General features: G+C 38.9%; 1 protein-coding gene across 3 annotated transcripts in view; it reads right to left on the reverse strand.

Moving 5' to 3' along the window:
- Nucleotides 1-2,544: 2,544 nt before the first annotated feature.
- The window catches only part of LUZP2 (leucine zipper protein 2), a 353,967-nt gene continuing 335,035 nt past the window's right edge, over nucleotides 2,545-21,476 (reverse strand). For 2 of the 3 annotated variants that reach the window (XM_026651368.1, XM_026651366.1), the window contains 3 exons: nucleotides 21,187-21,267; nucleotides 4,197-4,277; nucleotides 2,545-2,937 (listed from right to left, as the gene is read on the reverse strand). In XM_026651368.1, the coding sequence (XP_026507153.1) occupies nucleotides 2,833-2,937; nucleotides 4,197-4,277; nucleotides 21,187-21,267 (267 nt within the window). In that variant the 3' untranslated portion in view covers nucleotides 2,545-2,832. The remainder of the gene's footprint in view (nucleotides 2,938-4,196; nucleotides 4,278-21,186; nucleotides 21,268-21,476) is intronic. The other variant, XM_026651367.1, reaches the window with a different exon arrangement.

The raw sequence follows: 21,476 nt of genomic DNA on the forward strand, positions 1-21,476 counted from the left end.
TGGCAATAGGAGCATGGGGGATTTTGCTGCTCGTCTTGATCTATCACCTCCCCTGTCTCTGTATATTGGGGGAGAGGAACTATAGCCTGCTTCTCTGTCTTCGATGAGGCGACTGGCTAAGCAGCAGTTCTGCAGAAAAGGACCCGGGGATTACAGTGGACGATAAGCTGGATATGAGTCAGCAGTGTGCCCTCGTTGCCAAGAAGGCCGATGGCATATTGGGCTGTATTAGTAGGAGCAAGGGAAGTGATTATTCCCCTCTATTCGGCATTCGTGAGGCCACACCTGGAGTATTGCATCCAGTTTTGGTCTCCCCGCCCCCCACAGAAGGGATGTGGACAAATTGGAGATCATCCAGCGGAGGGCAACGGAAATTATTAGGGGGCTGGGGCACATGACTTACGATGAGAGGCTGAGGGAACTGGGGTTATTTAGTTTGCAGAAGAGAAGAGTGAGGGAGGATTTGATAGCAGCCTTCAACTACCTGAAGGGGGTTCCAAAGAGGATGGAGCTAGGCTGTTCTCAGTGGTGGCAGATGACAGAACAAGGAGTAATGGTCTCAAGTTGCAGTGGGGGAGGTCTAGGTTGGATATTAGGAAAAACCTTTTCACTAGGAGGGTGGTGAAGCACTGGAATGGGTTACCTAGGGAGGTGGTGGAATCTCCATCCTTAGAAGTTTTTAAGTCCTGGCTTGACAAAGCCTTAGCTGGGATGATTTAATTGGTGTTGGTCTTGCTTTGAGCAGGGGATTGGACTAGATGACCTCCTGAGGTCTCTTCCAACCCTAATATTCTATGATTCGAGATCCTATATTCCCTTTCCCCCACTTGTATACATATTGGTATGTCTGGTTTGGTTGGGGATGGACAGTCCATTTCCAAACACTGAGACCCTGAAGGAGTCGTCTCTGGTCTACTCCCAAGATTCCCTACTGGATGTTGGTGAGAAGTTATGCCCTGCTAATAAGGATGATGAATAGATTAGTCCAGGGGTGTTGCTGATAAATGATATTGGTGGTGGAAGGATAGGTGCATGCACTGGCGCTGATGAAGATCTCAGTACCAAAGACATTGCCACAGAGGATATTAGTTTCTCTGCTAGTAGATACCATGACTGATTCTGTTGTTGGTGCCAATATAGGGACTGGAGTGGACAGTGTCAATGTTGGTGCTGGGCTTGCATATTTTTATGCTGATCTTTAGTCACTATGATAGTGAGTGCTTAGTGGTCTCCTCCTTGGAGGGCTGGTATTTTGACCTCTCCTTATGGGAGGACACAGAGCAGTGCCTGGAGTCATGTCTATCTCTATTCTGGACTTCCCTGCCTCTGTGAGGAGGTGGTAAGGTCTTTGCCACCAAGGCAGTAAGTGCCAGGGGTGACTTCAATTCCAAGATTTTACTCAACATTGGTTTCTTTTTGGTACCACTCTCCTTGTGTGCTGGCTGTTAGGGATACTTGCACAGGAAAACTTTCCCATTATCTGTTGAGAGTTAGAGGTCGATCTCTTTTTCCTCTGGGTTTGATGTAACTCTCATGGATTTTCCCAAAAGGCTTTGAGTTCACCATTACATGAAGACAAGGAACCAGGGTAGTAAGAAAACAAAAGGAGAGTTTTGTTTGTTTGTTTTCATCATTTAAATGGAAAGGGATAAATAAACTAATAAGAGGAATTAATTTTGATCAAAGGGTTTCTGTCTTGTTGCCATGGCGGGAGAATGAGGATGTGCATTGCACAAGCAAGGCCCAATAGACATTGCTAATCATGAGACACATTCACACCTACTTGGGATCCACTCTAACAAATACTCAAAGAAGAATTTGCACTTCCCCATCCTCAGATTCACCTTTTCTTCTTCTTTTAGAACTAGCAGCTGGGCCCTGTAGCTTAAATTAACCTCAGTTGAATCAATTCTCCAGATATTAATTCCCTGCTGGTTCTACTCCCTATTCTGCAGAGCTGATACAGAAAGTGCACTCCATGCACAGCTAAGAGATTCTTAAGAACTATAGAGGTAGCACATCCCATTGCAAGCACTCATCAAATCCACTTTCTCTGTGTTTTGCCAATTATGGTGACAAAGTACGTTTTAACTCTTTTTCACCCCTGTTAGGGCAGCAGGGCCAACACAGCTATGGGAGATGGAGATGGATTCCATTCTGGCTTGTGCATCTTCAGTAGAATTGTTAACTTGGTTTCAACTGAAGAATTTTTATGTTGGTGCTGCATAAGCCACAAAGAAAACAACTTGAGATTCAGTTGAGTTTGTAATGGTTGCAGTTAGAAAAACAAACAAACATCTTTTTACCTGTTAACTGAGTAGACTTGAGATGGAAGGCATTGAAAGGTGGTAAATATAGAATCCTATTGTGCCATTTTCATAGTCACTCTTTTGAGTAGCATTGCACTCTAACTATGTAATTATTATTATTATTTTATGTTAGCAGGCTTTTATCCCCGTTTTGACTTCAGCCTCCCAGTATACAGTAAAGATAGCTATCAAACAGAACAGGCTAAGAAAAGAAAACTTCTGAATGGCAGTTCTTTACAAAACAGACTGATTTATAATAAGCAAGTTACTGATCAGGGCAGAATAATATTTCAAAAAACTGGACTGTATTACAAAGCATATCTTCAAACATCCATTTCTGTTGGATTATTGCTGAGAGGTACTAATTGGTCTATTTCAGAAACTAGACTAATTTACAAACATTCATAAAATAGTGAAAAAAGTTGCATGCTTTAGAAACTGGATACATTATCATGCTTCTGGACTAAAAACAATATGAAGACAATAGCAAATGAAGGACATTGTTAACATGGCTTGGTAATGTTTACAGTGCTTTTTCTTCTGTTTTATCTGACTCTTCATGCTTCTTCTCATTTGTCTCTGCTGATTTTTTAGCTTCAGGTTTAATCCATGGAGGGCTGTGCAACTTCTGTTAACCAACACAAAGGGGAAAACAGAATCAATGTAAGTATTATAATATTATTTAATGTTACACAGATGAATAGTGGGATGCTAAATAAAAAAGGTCATCTTTCTCATCAAAAAACAGAGGCCTTGATTTTGATCTCATTTTAAATCAATCCTGATTTAAATCAAGAGTTACTGAACTGAAGTCAGTGAATTTACACTTGCGTGAGAGAAGACTCAAGCCAACAATCTGCGGTCATCATATTACATTGGAATACAAAGAATCAACACTGAATGCTTAAAGTGCCATAGGAATAATGTGCACACAGCTGTATTTATTTTTGTTAGTCTTTGTACTGCTTTCAAAATAACTATTGTATGTCTGCTGAGTGCACAAATACATTATATGTATATGTCTACATATATGTATAATGTGTGTGTGTCTCTCTCTATAGAATTAATCTACATTCCATGAAACCTGTAGCATCTTTCTCAAAATACCAAAATTTTGATTGTAGAAACAATTGTATAAAATCAATTGCTCACCTTTTATAGATTTATTATTTGAGGATACTGCTAGGAAGATTTCAAACAATAGAATATTCTTCAACTGCTTTCTCATTGTCTGGTTCAGAATTCTGGTCTCTGCCAGAAGAGTCCTAGCCATTTTGCTGACTAGGGTGAAAAAAAAATTGGTGCTCCCCCCACCCCCTAAGTGGCAGAGGGGGGAAAAAACAACTGGTCAATCAGTGGTACAAAAAATGGCTGGAGAATTAGAATGGAGCAAAACAGCTGAGCTGCCCAGAGGTACAGCACTTCCCATTTCTGCTACAGAATATCTATGTAACTATATTTTTATTGGACCTACAGGTGAAGGGGTCCCATGATACAATCTGCTGAAAATTTTCTTTGTGTAACATGCTTAATTAAGCACAGTTTCACTAAATTATAGTTATACCCAAGGTTTGGAAATTGTTCTTCCCCCTCCCCCCAAAAAAGGAACCCTGAGTTTATAAGAATGGCCTAGCTGATTATTAGGGCAGTCAAGTTCTTTAAGTATTGAAATAGTTCCTAACAGAACTTTCCTAACAGAACTGTTCCTAACAGTTCCTAACATCTTATACCACCAACTTCAATCAAGTGGAGCAGAAGTCTCCATTGTGATTAATGAGGAACTACCTAGAAATCACTGACTTAGAATAAGCAGATACAGTTCAAGGAATTTTGAATTTAATAAAGACACTTTTATAAAAGGGCTCAATTACATGAAGACAGAAGTACCTGAAAGCTAGGATCTGTTTCTGCCACCTTGAGGTGAGGAGATGTTGAATTATTGCGCTTCCCCAAACAAGTCTTGCCAACCTGCAAATACAATCATTGAAACCATATCACCGTTACAAAATTTTTTGGGAAAAAAATCAGTGATTTTCTTCTTTCCTTCAGTAGATGGGATTGACACTTAAGTAACCCTTTTTATGTTCAAAGCTCTTTACTAATATTATCCAGTTTATCCTCACAACAGCCCCGTGGGGCAGGTAGGTAAGTAATTACAATTCCCATATTACAGATGAGGAAATTGTGGCAGAGAATTTAAGTAGCTTGATCAATGCCACAGAGGGAGTTGGAGTAAAAACTGGAATTAAGATTCAGGACTTCTCGATTTCCATTCCTTTACCTAAACCACTGGGCCATCCCTGTGTCATCAGTAGGGCAATGGAAACGATCAACAGATTGCGTGGGAGCAGGGCATCTGTCTCCCTAAGTACAGAAAGTGCATTACATTGAACTCTTTAGATGAACATGAGGTGAGAGGGACAAATCAGCAAAGTTTCTGGAAAGGAAAGCTGTGCCTTTGTGATTAAAATCCTTTGAGCATGTCAATAGAATAGTGAATAAAACAGCATTGGTTGATATCATTTATTTGAAGTTCTTAAATACTTTCTTACTAAAAGGAAACAACGTAGCCATAGACTGAGAGGTAAAGTTCAGGTTAGTCATGTCTAGGGAAAACCTTGAGAAAGACCTAACAAAGCTAAATGAATGGGAAGCATGATGACAAATGAAATTTACTAAAGGGGCATAAAAACAAACAACAACTAACGAATTAAATATTAGGTTGTGTAAAGAAAATAGTAGAAAATAACACTAAATAATTATTAGACCATTTTATAAATTGATGGTGTACTGTCACCTCCAAGGCTGAAATATTCTGGTCATTTGTCTCAGAAAAGATACAACAGAAATAGAAAGGATCCAGAGATGGGTGACAAAAGTTAGTAGAGACATGGAAAAGCTTTTAAATTGGGAAAGATTAACTGAAAAGAAAGGAATGGTTTAGAGCAAAGACAAGTAATGGGGGCATGGTTAGGATTAATAATTGTTTTTTATAAGGGACCAATCCTTTATGCTTCATCTCACAAGCCAGCCATTAACTGATGTGGTTCTGGGGATAGGAAGAAATTTCCTCTATGGGCATGATATTCCATATTTGTCCACTAGCAGGTTTCTTGCTCTTTTCTCTGTAGCATCTGGTACTGGTCACTACTAGAGACAGGATATTGGACTGGGTGGACGACTGTTCTGAACCAGTAGAGCAATTCCTACATTCCTTTAGTGTTTAACCACACTAAATATTGACATTCTGTCACAATGAAGACTTCCATATTACAAACCAACAAATAACTATCAATTCAACCAGCAAAGATGAACTCCAGCCTGCATTTTAAACAAGAAATACTGATAAGAACACATCATACCATTGCACTGTATACCCTGACTGGTTACCAATTTGAAACCAGTCCTGTTCCTAATAGTTAAGGCCCTTGGCAGGCCAAGTCCTGGCTATTTTAGAGACTGCCTCCCCATTTACGACTTGAAAAACAGGCAAACACTTCTAGGAAAATGTAGCAAATGAAACCTAAGACAAAGCCTGTGAGACTCAGAGATAAAATATTTTGGTCAAAGGAGCTTGTTTTTGAAATGAGTTACCAATAGCAGTTTGAACAAGACCCACTTTGGCCACTTTTAGAATATGCTGCAAGATCCACCCCACCCATTTCCTAAAGCTCTTCCACTATAAAAACAAACACAACAGGAACAAAGGAAACCAACAAAGCCAACCAACCAGAGTTTTCTAGTGTCTAAGAACAAACAGCCGAATCTTTTGTGGATGCCATTGAGAGAGTCCATCATGCAGATCAAAACTGACTTGTTTCAGTGCTTACACATTGTGGCACTGGGTTCTATAGCAAAGCCTGAGAGAAATTACAAAAGAGTTGAAAAGCTACCTACTGTAATATGAGATGGTTGGAAACTGGAATAAGTATTTTAATAACAATAAAGGGGGGGGGGCTGGCAAATGGCTAGGTTCTTTACAGACACATTCAGTGTGGTATTCCTCTGATTTTTTGATCCTAAATACCATGGACATGAGCATTCTAGAAAATGCATAGACAGACAAAGGGCCAAACTTTCACTCCCAGTCCAGCAGGTGTAGCCCAGAACAGCAGGTGTAGACCCACTCCAGAGCTCCATGGCCCAACTGGCTCTGTCCCTGCAGAGCACTACTGGAAACCAGTGAGAAGAGGCATGCAGGTAGTCACTGAGGAGCTTTCCAGTCCTGTCTCCCAGAAGCAGACTCCAAGATTCCACCCTCCTCAGCCCACCTATAGGCCTCATCCAAAGCCCACTGAAACGGAATGACTCCCATTGATTTCAGTAGGCTTGGGATCAGTCCTATCGTAGTACAGGCATCATGACTGACATCAGGGGAAGCAGTGCCTCCTGTGATATCCCTGTTTCTCCCCACCAAGAGATAGCCAATACATTGAAGGGGTTCCTCTAGACACTTTCCCCTCAAAAAGCACCAGAGCCTGACAGCTCTAAACAGCTTTGTTAGCTAGCAATGAGGTCTACAGGTGTAACTGGTACAACTGGTACAATTTGAGAAACCAATCACTTATCACTTTGTTTAATTATAATCTAATCTTCAGCTGCCTCATGAGCACTAGTTTTTAAGACAGTAAACTATCTGGAGAGCCAGATTCTCAGCTGGTGTAAATCAGCATACCGTAGCGATGCCAATTTATTCCAGATGATGATTTCCCTTTCAAGCTCGGAAAAGGGAGTAACCTGCTGTTTTGATCTAGAAGAACTGATATAGATAGTAGAAACTCATCATGATTTCATATCAGAATACTTGTTAAATGGCCCGTAACTCTAAAATGAATTTTATTCAAATTTTGGGTAAGATTTTCTTTTCTGCTTTCAAGTAAATATGGCAATTTTCAAGACAAACCAATGTTCTTAGGTATCAGAAAGGTAAAAATACGGCTTAAAATGAAACCTTTTTGAACGCTTTTTCTTCATAGTGCCACAGCCCAATAAAACATTGTGTCTAGTATAATGTGTTTGTATAACTCTGTTAATATAGGATAGATGCACTGGAGACATGAATAACTTACACCACCATATTACTATAAAATACCTTGAGTCATGGCATAGCTGCCATTATTTCCACTGGAGTTGCAATGCAATTTATTGTGTTTTTTATTGCAATGCACCACACCATATATCATGGTATCTTAGTGAATGAATAAGGCAAGCCTCCGACATTTTATAGGTGGCTTTTTTTAATTACCTGCTGTACGATATACCAAATTTATTTAACAAATGCTAAACACATTTTTTTTTAACTTACAAAGACTGAACATGAGATTATGGGGTTTAGAATATTTTACTGGATATTATGCATTAATTTTTCAGCAGTTTTATATATCAGAAAATTACTTCTCAGGAACCTTAACAATAAAGATATAAATTAATATGTATAAATATAAACATATTAACTCACAAAGACTTTGATACAAATAGCTTTGGGAAACTAAGAAGGTGGGGGAAGGATAAAGAATGTAGAGGTCTACTCCTCTATGGATGCATGGCTAAAACAAATTGGGTGAAGCAGTAATCTGTCTTTGTGAATGCACATGAAAGGACAGGGATGTGTGCTAAGAGACTTCCTTCCCCCCAACACACACCCTTCTCTATTAAGCCAATAGAATGGTGGACCAAAATATTAGTCCCTGTGAGCAAATACTCATCAGTCCTTTCTCTGCCGATGAGTAAATCATCCAGAAAGAGGTGGGTAGGAGGTAAAGTCATATTCCCTTGCACATGTGCAAGCACATGTCCCATACCCCATCCTGCCATCCCCTTCTCCCCCATAGAGAAACAATCTTCACCTCATAATTTGCACACAGAACCACCATTGCCCATGAGCAGATGAATGAAAACACAGTTTGCAAGAATGTTAGCAGAAATGCAAATATAAACAGATGAAAACACAGCCAAATGTAAGGGGTAGAAGTGGGATGCGTTCAAGGCAGTGAGAACTAAAAAGTTATAACCCACAATCTCTCAGTTAATCCAGTGCAACTCAACTGTTTTCAGTGTACCAGTCTAAAGCTATGTCTATACTAAGAGCTAAGGGTGTGATTCCCTTGCTTGTGTACACATACCCACGATAGCTCAGTGAATGCTTAGTGAGAGCTAGCACACATATGTGTACATGAGCAGGGGAATCACACCCTCAGTTTGTAGTGTAGACATAGCCTAACTGAGGGCAGGATTTGAACTAAAATTGTGCCAAAAGAACTACATTAGTCTTTCAGTTCTAACCCAATGCACAGCGTCTCCATTTGACAAATAAATCTTAACAGGAATCTCTCTCTTGCTCTTTTGCAAATCTGGGAAGGCTTAGCAGTGGTATTGAATGAAACCATTCCAGGATGGATGGAGGTGTTTCATGTTCATATTCCCCAAGTCTACTGGGGTCAATGCTCAATTTCAAATTGAAGCTGGTATGAGGGAAATGAGATGGTGCAGGAGCTGTTTTGCCAGCTCTACACCATTGCAGGATCCATATATACTAGTGTGGTCCTCCCTACACAGGATCTGGGCCTATATCTCAGTCTTACTACACCTGGTGATGATTTTGAGCTTGATAAATATATTTAAAAAATCCATTTACTTCCAGGAAGGACTTTCTGGGATTCATAGCATACGTTTGTCCTCTCCCTCAACCCAATCAGAGAAGTTCAGCAAGGTTATTAGGCTTATATCTGCAAAGAAAAGAAACTCTGCAACACCAAGGGGAAAATTAAGGCAACTCCTTTAGAAGATCACTTCACCTCCCTTAGTTAATATCCATTTGAGAGCCCAACAAGCTCAGCTTATGCTTTAAGGGCCAATGTAAAAAAACAAACGAACAAACAAAAAACCCAGAGCTATATTCTTCATATTTTTCTTATTGTTTGTGACAGATGAATAAAGAATATGGATGTAAGAGCAGCATAGATGAAAGAGATGGATGAGATTATACACTTGGGAAACTATATTGGTAAGCAAGGAAGATATGATTCAGCAGAGATGCATTGGTCTAGTTACAAATATTTGATGAACCATGGAGGCTTTTCTATGAAAGAGAGACATTATGGGATATTAAGAGACTCTTCAAGGCTAGTTAGTGTGACTAAAAATTGTGATTTAATTTTAAGACTATGAAAAAATAACGATGCTTGTGTCCCACTTTCCCAACATCTCCTTTTATTCTTGATATTTATTACTGATCACTATATTTAAGACTACAAAGTCTTCCTGATGGTAAAAAGGATCACAGAATTCTGAAATTCTAAGTCCATGGTTTCAGCCAATCTGTAACCATTGGCAATTAGCAGGACACCACTCTGTGGCAGGTTACCCTGTAAGAGCTCACAACAAGATTTCTTGCACCTTCCTTTCAAACATCTGTTACTGGCCACCATCAGAGATAGGATGCTGGACTAGATGAACCACTGCTCTGATCCAGTAAGGCAACTCAAGTTCCAACTCCATATTATAGCATTATTGATACAATGGGTATGTTACAAAAGAGATAGGTGCTGCACTTCTAAGAGGTGCTAGTTAAGTCATGCCAGATACATATTTTACTTGTTTAATCGACTGTTCTCAATATGCTGCAATGTGTGATGTTTTGGGATTTGGTTTATTATTTATTATATCATTTTTTGATAAAATGCAGACTTCATCAGCTTGGAAAACCTTTTGATCATCTCATTGATAAAGGTATATATTATCCTGATCCAGTGACATATTTTAGGCAGGATTGTGGCTCTAACCCCCTGCTTGCATTGGAAGTGAGGGTAGTGATTAAGAGGAACTGTGGTCTGGTAGCTGTCCTTACTGTAACCCTTTCGGAAAAATGAAGCATGCCTCCCCCACTCCATCACAGCTCTTCTTGCTTCGGTTCCTGGCCTCACATTTACCTACCCCCATTGAGAAGTCAAGCTCTGCAGCTAACACCTAATTCCCTGGTTCCTGACCCCGGGGAGTGCATTGAAAGGAGGTGTGCCTGCCCCTGTATAGAGGTGGGTGGGGAAGGGCCAGGCAAAATCTAGAATAGGTGTGGCCTTGACAGAGTCTCTCCCCTCCTGTCATTGTCCAGTTATTAACAAAATAGTTAGCTCTCACTACACTCCTTTGAGTTGGGTAGGTAAGTATCACTAACCACACATTGGAGAACAGGAAACGGAGACAGAAAGAGGCAGAGTCTGGATTATAATTTAAGACCCTCCTATCTTTTGCTCATTCCTCTAATCTACACAGCCTTTTGGTTGTGCAGGTGCAATTTTGTTACTCCTCCTCAAATTTAAACAGGAAGACACGGTCAGAGGTGATATCTCTCTCTCTTTCCTGCACATATCCTTCCCCTATTTGGTAGGTGTTGAGCTACTCAACCTACAGATATTTTACTAATGAGTGAACTTTACAGATTAACTGTGGGCAAATTCTGAACACCTTTACCCCATTGATAATCTGTTAAACTCTTGTTGACTTTAAAGTCTTTCTACTATAGTAATTTTTCTGATCCAGAACCTAATGATTACAGATAATTTATTAACTGACTTGCATATGTTGTCCATTGATTTGGAGGCATTATGAAGGCCCCAATCCTTCAGGCCCTGTATGTGCAGAGCTCTCATTGAAATCAATGAAAGCTGCATATGCAGACAGCTGCCCACTGTCTGATCCCAAGATGAAAACTTCATGGAAAAAATGATCAATCAAGTTCATTTATTTGCAGACTATGCTAACCTTATTTTTATTGGTTTATTTTTCTATACTTTTCTGTTTCAATTGTATATTTTCCCACAACATCTCATTAAAATTTAGTCTTGACAGGAATTACAATTTTTATAACTGTGTGTGAATTTGGTTCTCTGCAAAAAAACGGGTTATTATTATTTTTTCCTTCTAAACAACAGAACAATGCTTCCATGGGCTGAATTTATTGGTGAGGAGGGCTCATTTCACATTTTCCATGTGGAGATTAAGAAAAATATTAATGACCTCTTTATTTTTATTTGTAAAATAAAGTATCCCATGGTGCAATGCCTCTCACGCCTAAAGCAATTCATTTTTATGCACTCTACAGCACAAAGAATCTGGAATAGTAAATATTAAAGCAGATAGACAATCAAGGCATTGTATAAGACAAAGTATTTATCCATCTTGATCAATTTAGTATGCAGCTTGATCAACAAAGTATTAGTATGTGAGAATTCAACTGATGAAATATGCAGCTTGATCAGTAAAGTAAGCAAAAATTTAACACCTATAGTATTCAGCTTACCCCATGAATTATACAGCAGAGCTAGGGAGATGCACTGCTGGCTGTGTAAATTATGAAAGTGGATCAGTCCAGTATGCATCCTCATTAATTTTTTTAATAGAATAGTAACATTAGGCATGCCTCTTGACTATTAAACTATTCAATTTGATCTACAAATTATGCAACAACATGACTATGAAGGTATTCAGTTAAATCAGTGAAGCAAGACTCTTAAAAAGAAAACTACATACTGTGTAGATCAACTAATCATTCAGCTTGCTTATTAAGGTGCATTTTTAGCCTGCTAGCTAGAGCAGAGCTCGTGCATCTGTCTATTCAGGCTGCAAGGCATGTTCCTATCTAGCTGCAATGTAGACAAGCCCTTAGTGTTAAAGCTCCATAGAGTGTCAGTGGAGTTAAGCTGGTGTAAAACTGATATCTATGAGATCAGAGTTTGATCCGGAATCTCCTGGTTTCACATTGCAGAGGTAGAATATATTTGGGGTTTGGGTGGGTTTACAATCCCCGGATTTTTCTTGTGTTATTGGTTCAAATGATCTGAAACTTTCAAAGAGGAAGTAGATAAAATCTGCTAAATTTCACCTGGTTTAATGCCAAAACTCTCTGAAAGGAGAAATTTAAATGATTTCAAGTCAAAATTATAAAGGGCCCAGGTTTGCTCAAAAGTTCATTATCCCTTCCAAACTTTTCAATTATCTTGGTTTGGCATTTGAATTTGTATCAAACACCAGTCAATCAAGTTTTGCGTGTTTTTGTGTTGTTTGCAAATATTTCACATTGATCTAATGATTAAAATGATAAATTCTGCTCTCAGACTGGACTTACACCAGACCAACTGAGAGAATTTAGACTATAACAAGTTAGTTCTCAAACATTAAACACATATTGTCATGCTCCTTTCTCCCTAGTTCTAGGTTCTGAGATCTCTTCCCTTCTCTAGTTCTGATGCTGCATACTGAGAAGAATGTTCTTTTGTCAGTTTCCCTGATTTCTAAAGTAACTTGTCCCCTCAAAGATGCAAGGCCAAAGACTTAACTGAAGGCAGTGGAGTTGCATCTGCTTATCTGCTTACATCCATGGCTGAACTTGACTTGTTAACTGTTAGTCTTTTTTTTCCTCATGATAATCCGCTAACCTACACAGATGGCTCATGTGTATATAAACTTTATTGTTGTATCTTGTTTTAAAATACACATGAACTATTAAAATATGGCATAACTATGGTAAGGTGCAGAATGGATTTTTTCCTTTGAGAACTGTCCTGTATCATTAGCCAAATTACTTCCATGTTTAGTACAAGGACACACAAACACCTTCTCATCAACTATTATAATGATCTACTTAAATATCTGGTGAGCCTCCAAACAGCTTATTAAAGAAGATGTCATGCTAAATATATGTAATATATTTGAGTGTGTGTTTCCATTGGTTCTTGATTAAGGTATTCCCTGCAGTTTTTCACACTTTAGCACTCTTGTTTTAGGCATTCAGTGTGCTGGCTTAATAGTTAAAACCAAATTGTTTTAACCCTTCATGACCTTTATAGTCTTTTTTTAGGCAGCATGGGACAATTGAAGTCAGATTCAGAATTGAGCCAGCCTGAAATGAAATTTGTGACAGTAACAATTTTATTTTTCTCTTGTTACCACACTGGAAAGGGGGGTGGAGGATAGTACAGTGATCAAAGCTTTGCTGTTAAGAATGATGCAAAATTATGAAGCTAAATACCATGGTTGCTTAGAAACGTGTGTATGTTTTGGTCCAGTGCTCGATGTCCTTTGCCACTGAATGATTAAGGAATTTGTTATATTTGTTTACTGCACGAACATGAAGGCAGTAAATAAAATCTGTACTACTTTTGTTTTTCAGAAAAGGCTGAGCAAGGGCAAACACAGAGAGCTAGAAATCCAACACAAGATGAATATAAGCTGTTTAAATAAAGCAACTTTTTATAAATTGCTTGATGTTATTTCTGACTCCCTGCAATAGGTGATTCTAAATGTTGTGTCATATGCATCAGGATTCTCTGGACTGAAGAAGGTAGTGAATGACCTTTGGATGGTGCTTTTTCTTTTTTGGGGGAGGAGGGGTGTGAAAGTTACACATTGATAATATTCTTCATAATATTGTAACAGAAGGAGTCTAGTTTCTGCTTGAGACATTGTTCAGTCCAGGATTCTACACTAGAAGGGCTTGCTGTGCACTGTAAGTAAAAATACATGAGGTGAAATCCTGATTCCCTTGAAGCCAACAGAAAAATATACCATTGACTTCAACTGAGCCAGGATTTCACTGATAATCTCCTAGCAGTCTGACCACTGGAAAACATCCTCTTGAATTTAATTGACAAGATTCTTCTTATTAAAGTGTTTTATAAATGCCAGGGATGAGTAAAAGAAAATTGGTATTGGTATTGGAGGCAAACAGAGGTCCTGACTCAGGCAAAATGTCACTGATTTAAATAAACCAAGACAATAATATTGCAAGATGATCTAACTACTTGTAGCCATTGAATGTCCCATGGGAGGGGAGGGGAGGTAGCTCTTTTTTCCCAGCCTGTCCAATTTCCAAATGAATTAATTTCATTCTGCTTATCTAGATCCAACTTATATATAAAATTGTATATGTATTCACTTTAGAAATTACATACATTAATATGAACACATAAGCCATAAACAAAAACTGCAGCAGGAGTAGCAAATTAAAAATAATCAAAGTATTTGGCCATAAGGAGTGCAAGAAGGGAAATCTGATATATTTGACAAGCCCTTTACCTTCGCTCTCTTTTCTTTAGAAGTCTAAAATACCATATGTTCTTCTACGGTAGTCAGTCATTAGAAGAGTAATCCTTCTACAAAATTATCTGATAAACAAGATTCAGTTTAACAATTAAGGGATTTTTTCACCACTCTGAGAAAAGAGTTGCTGAAGGTTTCTTAGCAACATCTTGATTCTGACCATGTTCATTAAGTCCCAGTTTTTAAACTCAGTTTTAACCCTTATATTATTTTTTAAAAATAAATGACAGATCATAACTTGTCATGCATTTTTTACCACCTTAATTGTACTTTGGTCACTGGAACATAATATTTTAAAAAATCTGACTATCTTCAAACATTTCCTATTTAAAAAACAACAACAAAGAAACAGAGAAATAAAGTAAAACCAACATGCAAACAAACATGTGGGAAAAAAAGGTACCGTTCTTCTTCCCAAACTTGGAATTTATTCAAAATGACACAGCTCAGAAGTGCAGACAAGAGCATTGTCCTATTGACAAGAGGAAATACCCAACTTTCCAACAGGTACAGTACTTGCTTCTAGTTCTGAAAAGTCCTGAGATATCACTCCTTAAAATAACATTTTGGAAACATTTTTTTAAAGAAGGGGTGGGATTTCAAGTCTTTTTTCAGGTTTCTAAAAATATCAAATTATAGTTTCTCTCCCTCCTGAAGCTGGACTTCAAGACAATTGAGGCACTGCTTTCCCTGGAGGACTACTTTGATGTACTAGGTCAGCTTGTGTGTCCCTATGACCTTGAGAGTTATGTTGGCAAGAGTTTTAATGCCTGCTAGGGCCACCCAAACTGGACAGACCAAAGGGTGGAATCAGATAAAAAGCAGTCTACTGGCCCTCCAGATTGGGAGGAAATACAAATAAGGCAAAGGGGAGAAACCGCTAATGAATACGCATTAGGCATAGTGGTGTCAGCATAACACATTATAAAGTTGTATCCCAGTCCGATGTGCTTTGGAAGGGAGAGATATGGCCCTTGGGAGATGATGACCACTGGTGATGGTTATGATGGTGAGGTGGAAGAAGATAACTAACACTTCAGGTTGTTTTTCAAGGGATGGTGTAAGTACAAGAATGCTCACCTCATTTTGGCTTGCTGGGTTGGAGTGTTTGTGAAGTTACTACCTGCATTAATAAAACTATTATAAGTTTAGTGTGATTTCCTAAGTGTGAGTGTTGCAACCATGCCCATCAGGACTCCCAACTGAGCAGTAATTCTGATACTACTGGACCTGACCATGGGAAAAGAACCTACCAAATTTATGAGTGCTAATTGGGGAATCTATATCAGTAATATGATCAATATATAATCAATAGATCAGGCAACAATAAAACCATGAAATAAAGCTTTTACACCTACCTGCATCATCATCATAACATGCATTCAGTTCCAGCCCACTTTTTATCATTTTTGTAATGTATCCTTTATAACATCTATTCTATATGTTTAATTTCTTTTTTTTTTTATTACTGATAAGCCAAAAACTCATTGACTTGATTTACTTGACTGATGGATCCATCACATTTTACCCTTATTTTTATTTTTTTTGTTATCCGGAGATATACTGGTTCTCACAGAGCCAGGCTGTGACTTGTCCTGAGCACACATGCAGGGGGTTTACTCCCTGGCACTGGCTACACATACTAGGGGCAGATCCGGATTAACGCTCCTGTGGGCCTGGGGCTATTAGATTTTGTGTAGGCAAGTCTTTTTCCTAATTTAAAACAAAATTATCGCAATTATGGCATTGAGGCTATTAACACTACACTAAACTTGCCTTTTAATTAACATAAAGCCATTCTGTGGTTACATTTCAGTCTTAAAACATGTAGACTATAGTTAAGTTAATTCAAAATAGCCTACTTCTTACCTTAGAACAGCTATTAGTTTCTTTCTGGGAGGGAGTTTGGGTGCAGGAGTTTGGGGTGCAGAAGGGGGTGCGAGGTGGAGGCTCTGGCTGGGATGAACTTACCACAGGCGGCTCCCAGTGCAGCAGGGCTCAGGCAGGCTGCTTGCCTGCATGCTGTGGCCCCACACCGCTCCCAGAAGTGGCCGGCTTCCTGGCATGTCTCTACGCACCCTTGAGGGGAGGGGGACAACATGTCTCTATACGCTGCCCATGCCCACAAACACCGCCCCCACAGCTCCCATTGGTTGGTTCAATGGAGCTGTGGGGACGGTGCTGGAGGCGGGAGCAGCGGGTGGCGATGCCTCCCCCCCGCCAGGGGCCGCAGAGACATACCAGAAACCGGCCGCTTCCAGGAGCAGCGTGGGGCCATGGCATGAAGGCAGCCTGCCTGAGTCCTGCTGCAATGTGGCCCCCCTTAGCCTGGGCCCTAGACTTCAGCCCCTAAAGCCCCTGCATTAATCCAGCCCTGACTAGGTGGCAGCAGCACAGAAGGGAGCTTGTTGCAGTTGAATATAGCTCTCTGCTTTGTTAGATCAGCTGACTCTCGGACTAAAGGGCAGTTCAAATTCATACCTATATGCCTCCAAAAATTTTCATTTTTGAAAGTAAAATATTAACTGTATATTTATTTGTATTAGGACTGTAGATTCTAAACAGAGACATACTTAGGAAATACCATTTAATATTCAAAGACAAAATACCTTCCTTTCTTAGCTCATTCTACTTTTGGAGTCTGTGGTCATTCATTGTAGAATAAACTGGAAACAATATTTCCAACATTAGTTAATGTTGTGCTTTTCAGCTTGTTCAAACCTAAAATTGTTTTATCTAGGTTGCTTTTTAAAATCATCTACAATTTTGGGGGGGCAGGTGGGAGGGAGCATATAATGACGTCCTTATATCATGACACAGCTACCACTGATTTCACTGAGAATTTAGCCTAATTAAGAACTGTATAGAGGTTAAGAGAGCTGTTCAGAAAATTGTTTCTCTCACCAAAAATTTCTATTAACATTGAGAAAAACAAACTTTAAGCCGAAACCGTTCAGCTGAAAACTAAAATCAAATTTGGAAATGCCTTGCAGTGTCAAATGGGAATTGTAGTTAAAATGCCTAATGTCCCTCTTCTCCAATGTGGGCCAGGATACCTGGCCAGACTGTATCTCCCATAAGAACATAAGAATGGCCATACTGGGTTAGACCAATGGTCCATTTAGCCCGGTATCCTGTTTTCCGACAGCGGCCAGCGCCAGGCACTTTGGAGGGAATGAACAGAACAGACAACCATTGAATTATCCATCCCTTGGCAGTGAGAGGCTAGGGATACCTAGAGCATAGGTTGCATCCCTCACATCTTGGCTAATAGCCATTGATGGACCTATCCTCCACGAATGTATCTAATTATTTCGAACCTTGTTTTGGCCTTCACAACATGCCCTGGCAATGAGTTCCACAGGTTGACTGTGCGTTGTGTGAAGAAATACTTCCTTTTGTTTTAAACTTGCCTATTAATTTCTTTGGGTGACCACTCGATATTGTGTTATGAAAAGGGGTAAATGACACTTCCTTATTTACTTTCTCCAAATGATTCATCATTTTAGTGATCTCTATCATATCCCCCCTTAGGCTCTTTTCCAAGTTGAACAGTCCCAGACTTTTTAATCACTCCTCATATGGAAGCTTTTCCATACCCCTAATCATTTTTATTGCCCTTCCTTGTGCCTTTACCAATTCTAATATATCTTTATTGAGATGGGGCACCAGAACTGCATGCAATATTACAGATGTAGGCATACCATGGATTTATATAGTGGTATTATGATATTTTTAGTCTTTTTATCTACCCCTTTCCTAATGGTTCCTAACATACTATTAGCTTCTTTGACTGCAACTGCACACTGAGTAGATCTTTTCAGAGAACTATCCACAGTGACTCCATGATCTTTCTTGAGGGGCAACAGCTAATTTAGATTTCATCATTTTACATGAGTAGTTGGTATTATGTTTTCCAATGTGCATTACTTTGCATTTATCAACATTGAATTTCATCTGCCATTTTGTTACCCAGTCACCCAGTTTTGTGAGGTCCCTTTGTAACTCTTTGCAGTCTGCTTTGGAATTACAAAATTACTATCAATAGTTATCATCTCCAAATTTTGCTCCTCACTGTTTACCCCCTTTTTCGGATTTCTGATTATGCTGAACAGAACTGGTCCCAGTGCAGATCCGGGGGAGACACCTCAATTTACCTCTTTCCATTCTGAAAACTGACCATTTATTCCAACCCCTTGTTTCCTGTCTTTTAACCAGTTACTTATCTATGATAGGACCTTCCCTTTTATCCCATGACTGCTTACTTTGTTTAAGAGCCTTTAGTGAGGGACCTTGTCAAAGGTTTTGTGAAAGGCAAGTACACTATATACACTGGATCACGCTTGTCCACATGTTTGTTGACCCCCTCAAAGAATTCTAATAGATTGGTGCGGCATGACTTTCCTTTACAAAAGCGATGTTGACTCTTCCCCAACATATTGTGTTCATCTATGTGCCTGATAATTCTGTTCTTTACTATAGTTTCAACCAATTTGCCTGGTACTGAAGTTAGGCTTACTGGCCTGTAATTGCCAGGATTGCCTCTGGAGCCTTTTAAAAAAAATTGATGTCACATTAGCTATCCTCCAATCATCTGCTACAGAAGCTGATTTAAATGATAGGTTACTTACGACAGTTAATAGTTGTGCAATTTCATATTTGAGTTCTTTCAGAACTCTTGGGTGAATACCATCTGGTCCTGGTGACTTATTACTGTTTAATTTATTCCAAACCTCCTCTTTGACACTTCAAATTGGGATAGTTCCTCAGATTTGTTACCTAAAAAGAATGGCTCACATGTGGAAACCTCTGTCACATCCTCTACAATGAATATGGATGGAAAGAATTCATTTAGCTTCTCCGCACTAGCCTTATCTTCCTTGAGTGCTCTGTTAGCACCTGGATTTTCCAGTGGCCCCATTGTTTGACACGCTGCCTGCTTCTGATGTGCTTTTAAAAAATTGCTGTTAGTTTTTGTGTCTTTGGCTAGTTGCTCTTCCAGTTCTTTTTTGGCTTGCCTAATTATACTATAATACTTTACATGGTGCCTCATGGTCTCCCCTTTTGTTTAGCCAACATGGGCCATCATGGGAGATGTAGTGCAGCTAGGGAAAGCAGTCCATAGAGAAGAGTTGGGGCATGTGGCACCAAAACTATAGCTCCCATAAGGCACCATGACAGAATATCTGAATCACACTTTTTCAGCTTTTTGGCAGAAAACCAAAAGTGCTTCTGTTGTCAGTTTTTTTTTCTTTTATAAAAAGTCAAAATTTTCTGCAGAAAACAGACACTTTTTGCGAAAAATTTCATTTAGTCAAAAACCCAATTTTCTGTTGAAAAAATGTCAATGCAATTTTTTTGGCCAGCTCTATTTAAAAAGTATGGCCACTATGCATTAATTGCTTTAGTTCTGCCTCAGTAATCCCCCCCTGTAATGTTTTAACTACAGCTGCTCAAATAATGAATTATTTGTTGTTCACTATTCACACGTTTTAAAAAAATTCTGTGCTGCAATCAGTGAGCAAACATACCATGTGACATAGGTGTATATAATACTGAGACACTGATTGATGGGGACCATATTTGCAAATGACCTGCAATCTGAAAATAAGTTGTCCAAACTATTCAGCAAGTTCTTGGGAAAAACAAAAAACATTCACCAAAAATAGGGATATATTCATGAGCAATTTGCTAAACAAAAACCAGTAAGTGATATCAGGAAGGAGCTTGGTAGAGAGTTGAAGGCAACAGGCTCAACTCTTTCTACTTTGCAGTGTTAACTGAATCAGTTCTTTCCTTAAAATGTTGTATAATATGTTCCTGTTGTGCACTGTGTTCCTTTGTGCTGTTAAATGGCTCTTGTGTTCCATACAAAAGATGGCTGCACTTCTGAGGTGGGTAAAGCAATCCCTGCATAACAGTTTAAGTGTGTGGATGAAAGATGTGTAAACTGCTATTATTGTTACCAGAAGGCTTTCCAGTTACCTACAGATATAGTGGTTGTTATATTTAAGGAACACTAGTGTGTTTAGTATTTCACTCCAGGCTCATTTGTCTCTTGTCTTCTCTTATTGTTTTTTTTCATGTCTCATTAGGACATTTGCTAAGACCATATTAGTGTGATATCCTTTGCAATATCCAGGGAAACATCCAAATCAGCAATACTCTACTCTTTTTTGTTTTTATTGTAACACAGGCCATAATAAATTGGTTTGAGGTTTATGTTACTATACTACATCAGTGTTTTAACTGAGTAAGGGCTGCAGTTCCAGCCCACTGTCTCTGATGCGTTATAGATTTGAGCTTTCAGCTTGTTCCCTAGTCGCAGTTGACAAGATTGCAGATTTTTACCATTACACTGTCATCATTACTGCTCAAGTTAAACATCTGCCTTAGGTTCCTTCTCCCCCTCCCCCCCCAATGTGACATCTATGCTTGTTTATTAATGTGAATGTTATATAACAGGATTCTGTACCTCACTGTGTTCCAAATCTCTAAGGGAATAAGTAGATTGCTGAACAGGTTAATCATTAAATCACATCTCTTCTACTGCTTTACTTTCACAAAAGCTTTAAAAACCCTGTTAACCAATCCCTAAAGAAAACCCAGGGAGTACACTGCATACTTGTACCCCAAACAGTATTTGCTTCACAGCATCTGAACATGAAATTGCTTTTAAAATATATGTACTGTCTTGATTATTAAAAACAGATAGCATTAAAATTGTCTCTAAGGCTTTAATATTTGCTTTCAGTCTATATTAAGTACTAACTCCCAATCTTACATCTTGAGAATCACACTCCTGGACACTTCGATTTGCTTCCTTTGTTGAGGCAAGGGTCGCCTTATCTGCTGAGGCATTTTGCTGAAAGTAGGAAAGAAGAAAATGAAAAAAAAAAAAGTAAATACAGAGACAACCTGTAGACAGAATTTACATGAAAATCAGGATTGCAAATAGAATGCAATAAGTTTATTGTAAATTATCAATTACTCTTATCAATTGCTCTTTATTTTGTATTTCCAAGGCATTTGCGTCTTGCAAAGTATTTTGATACATGTGATTACTTATCTATA

Source organism: Terrapene carolina, unplaced genomic scaffold (assembly GCF_002925995.2).
Source record: "Terrapene carolina triunguis isolate 2854851 unplaced genomic scaffold, T_m_triunguis-2.0 Scaffold96, whole genome shotgun sequence".
Taxonomy (NCBI): Eukaryota; Metazoa; Chordata; order Testudines; family Emydidae; genus Terrapene; species Terrapene triunguis.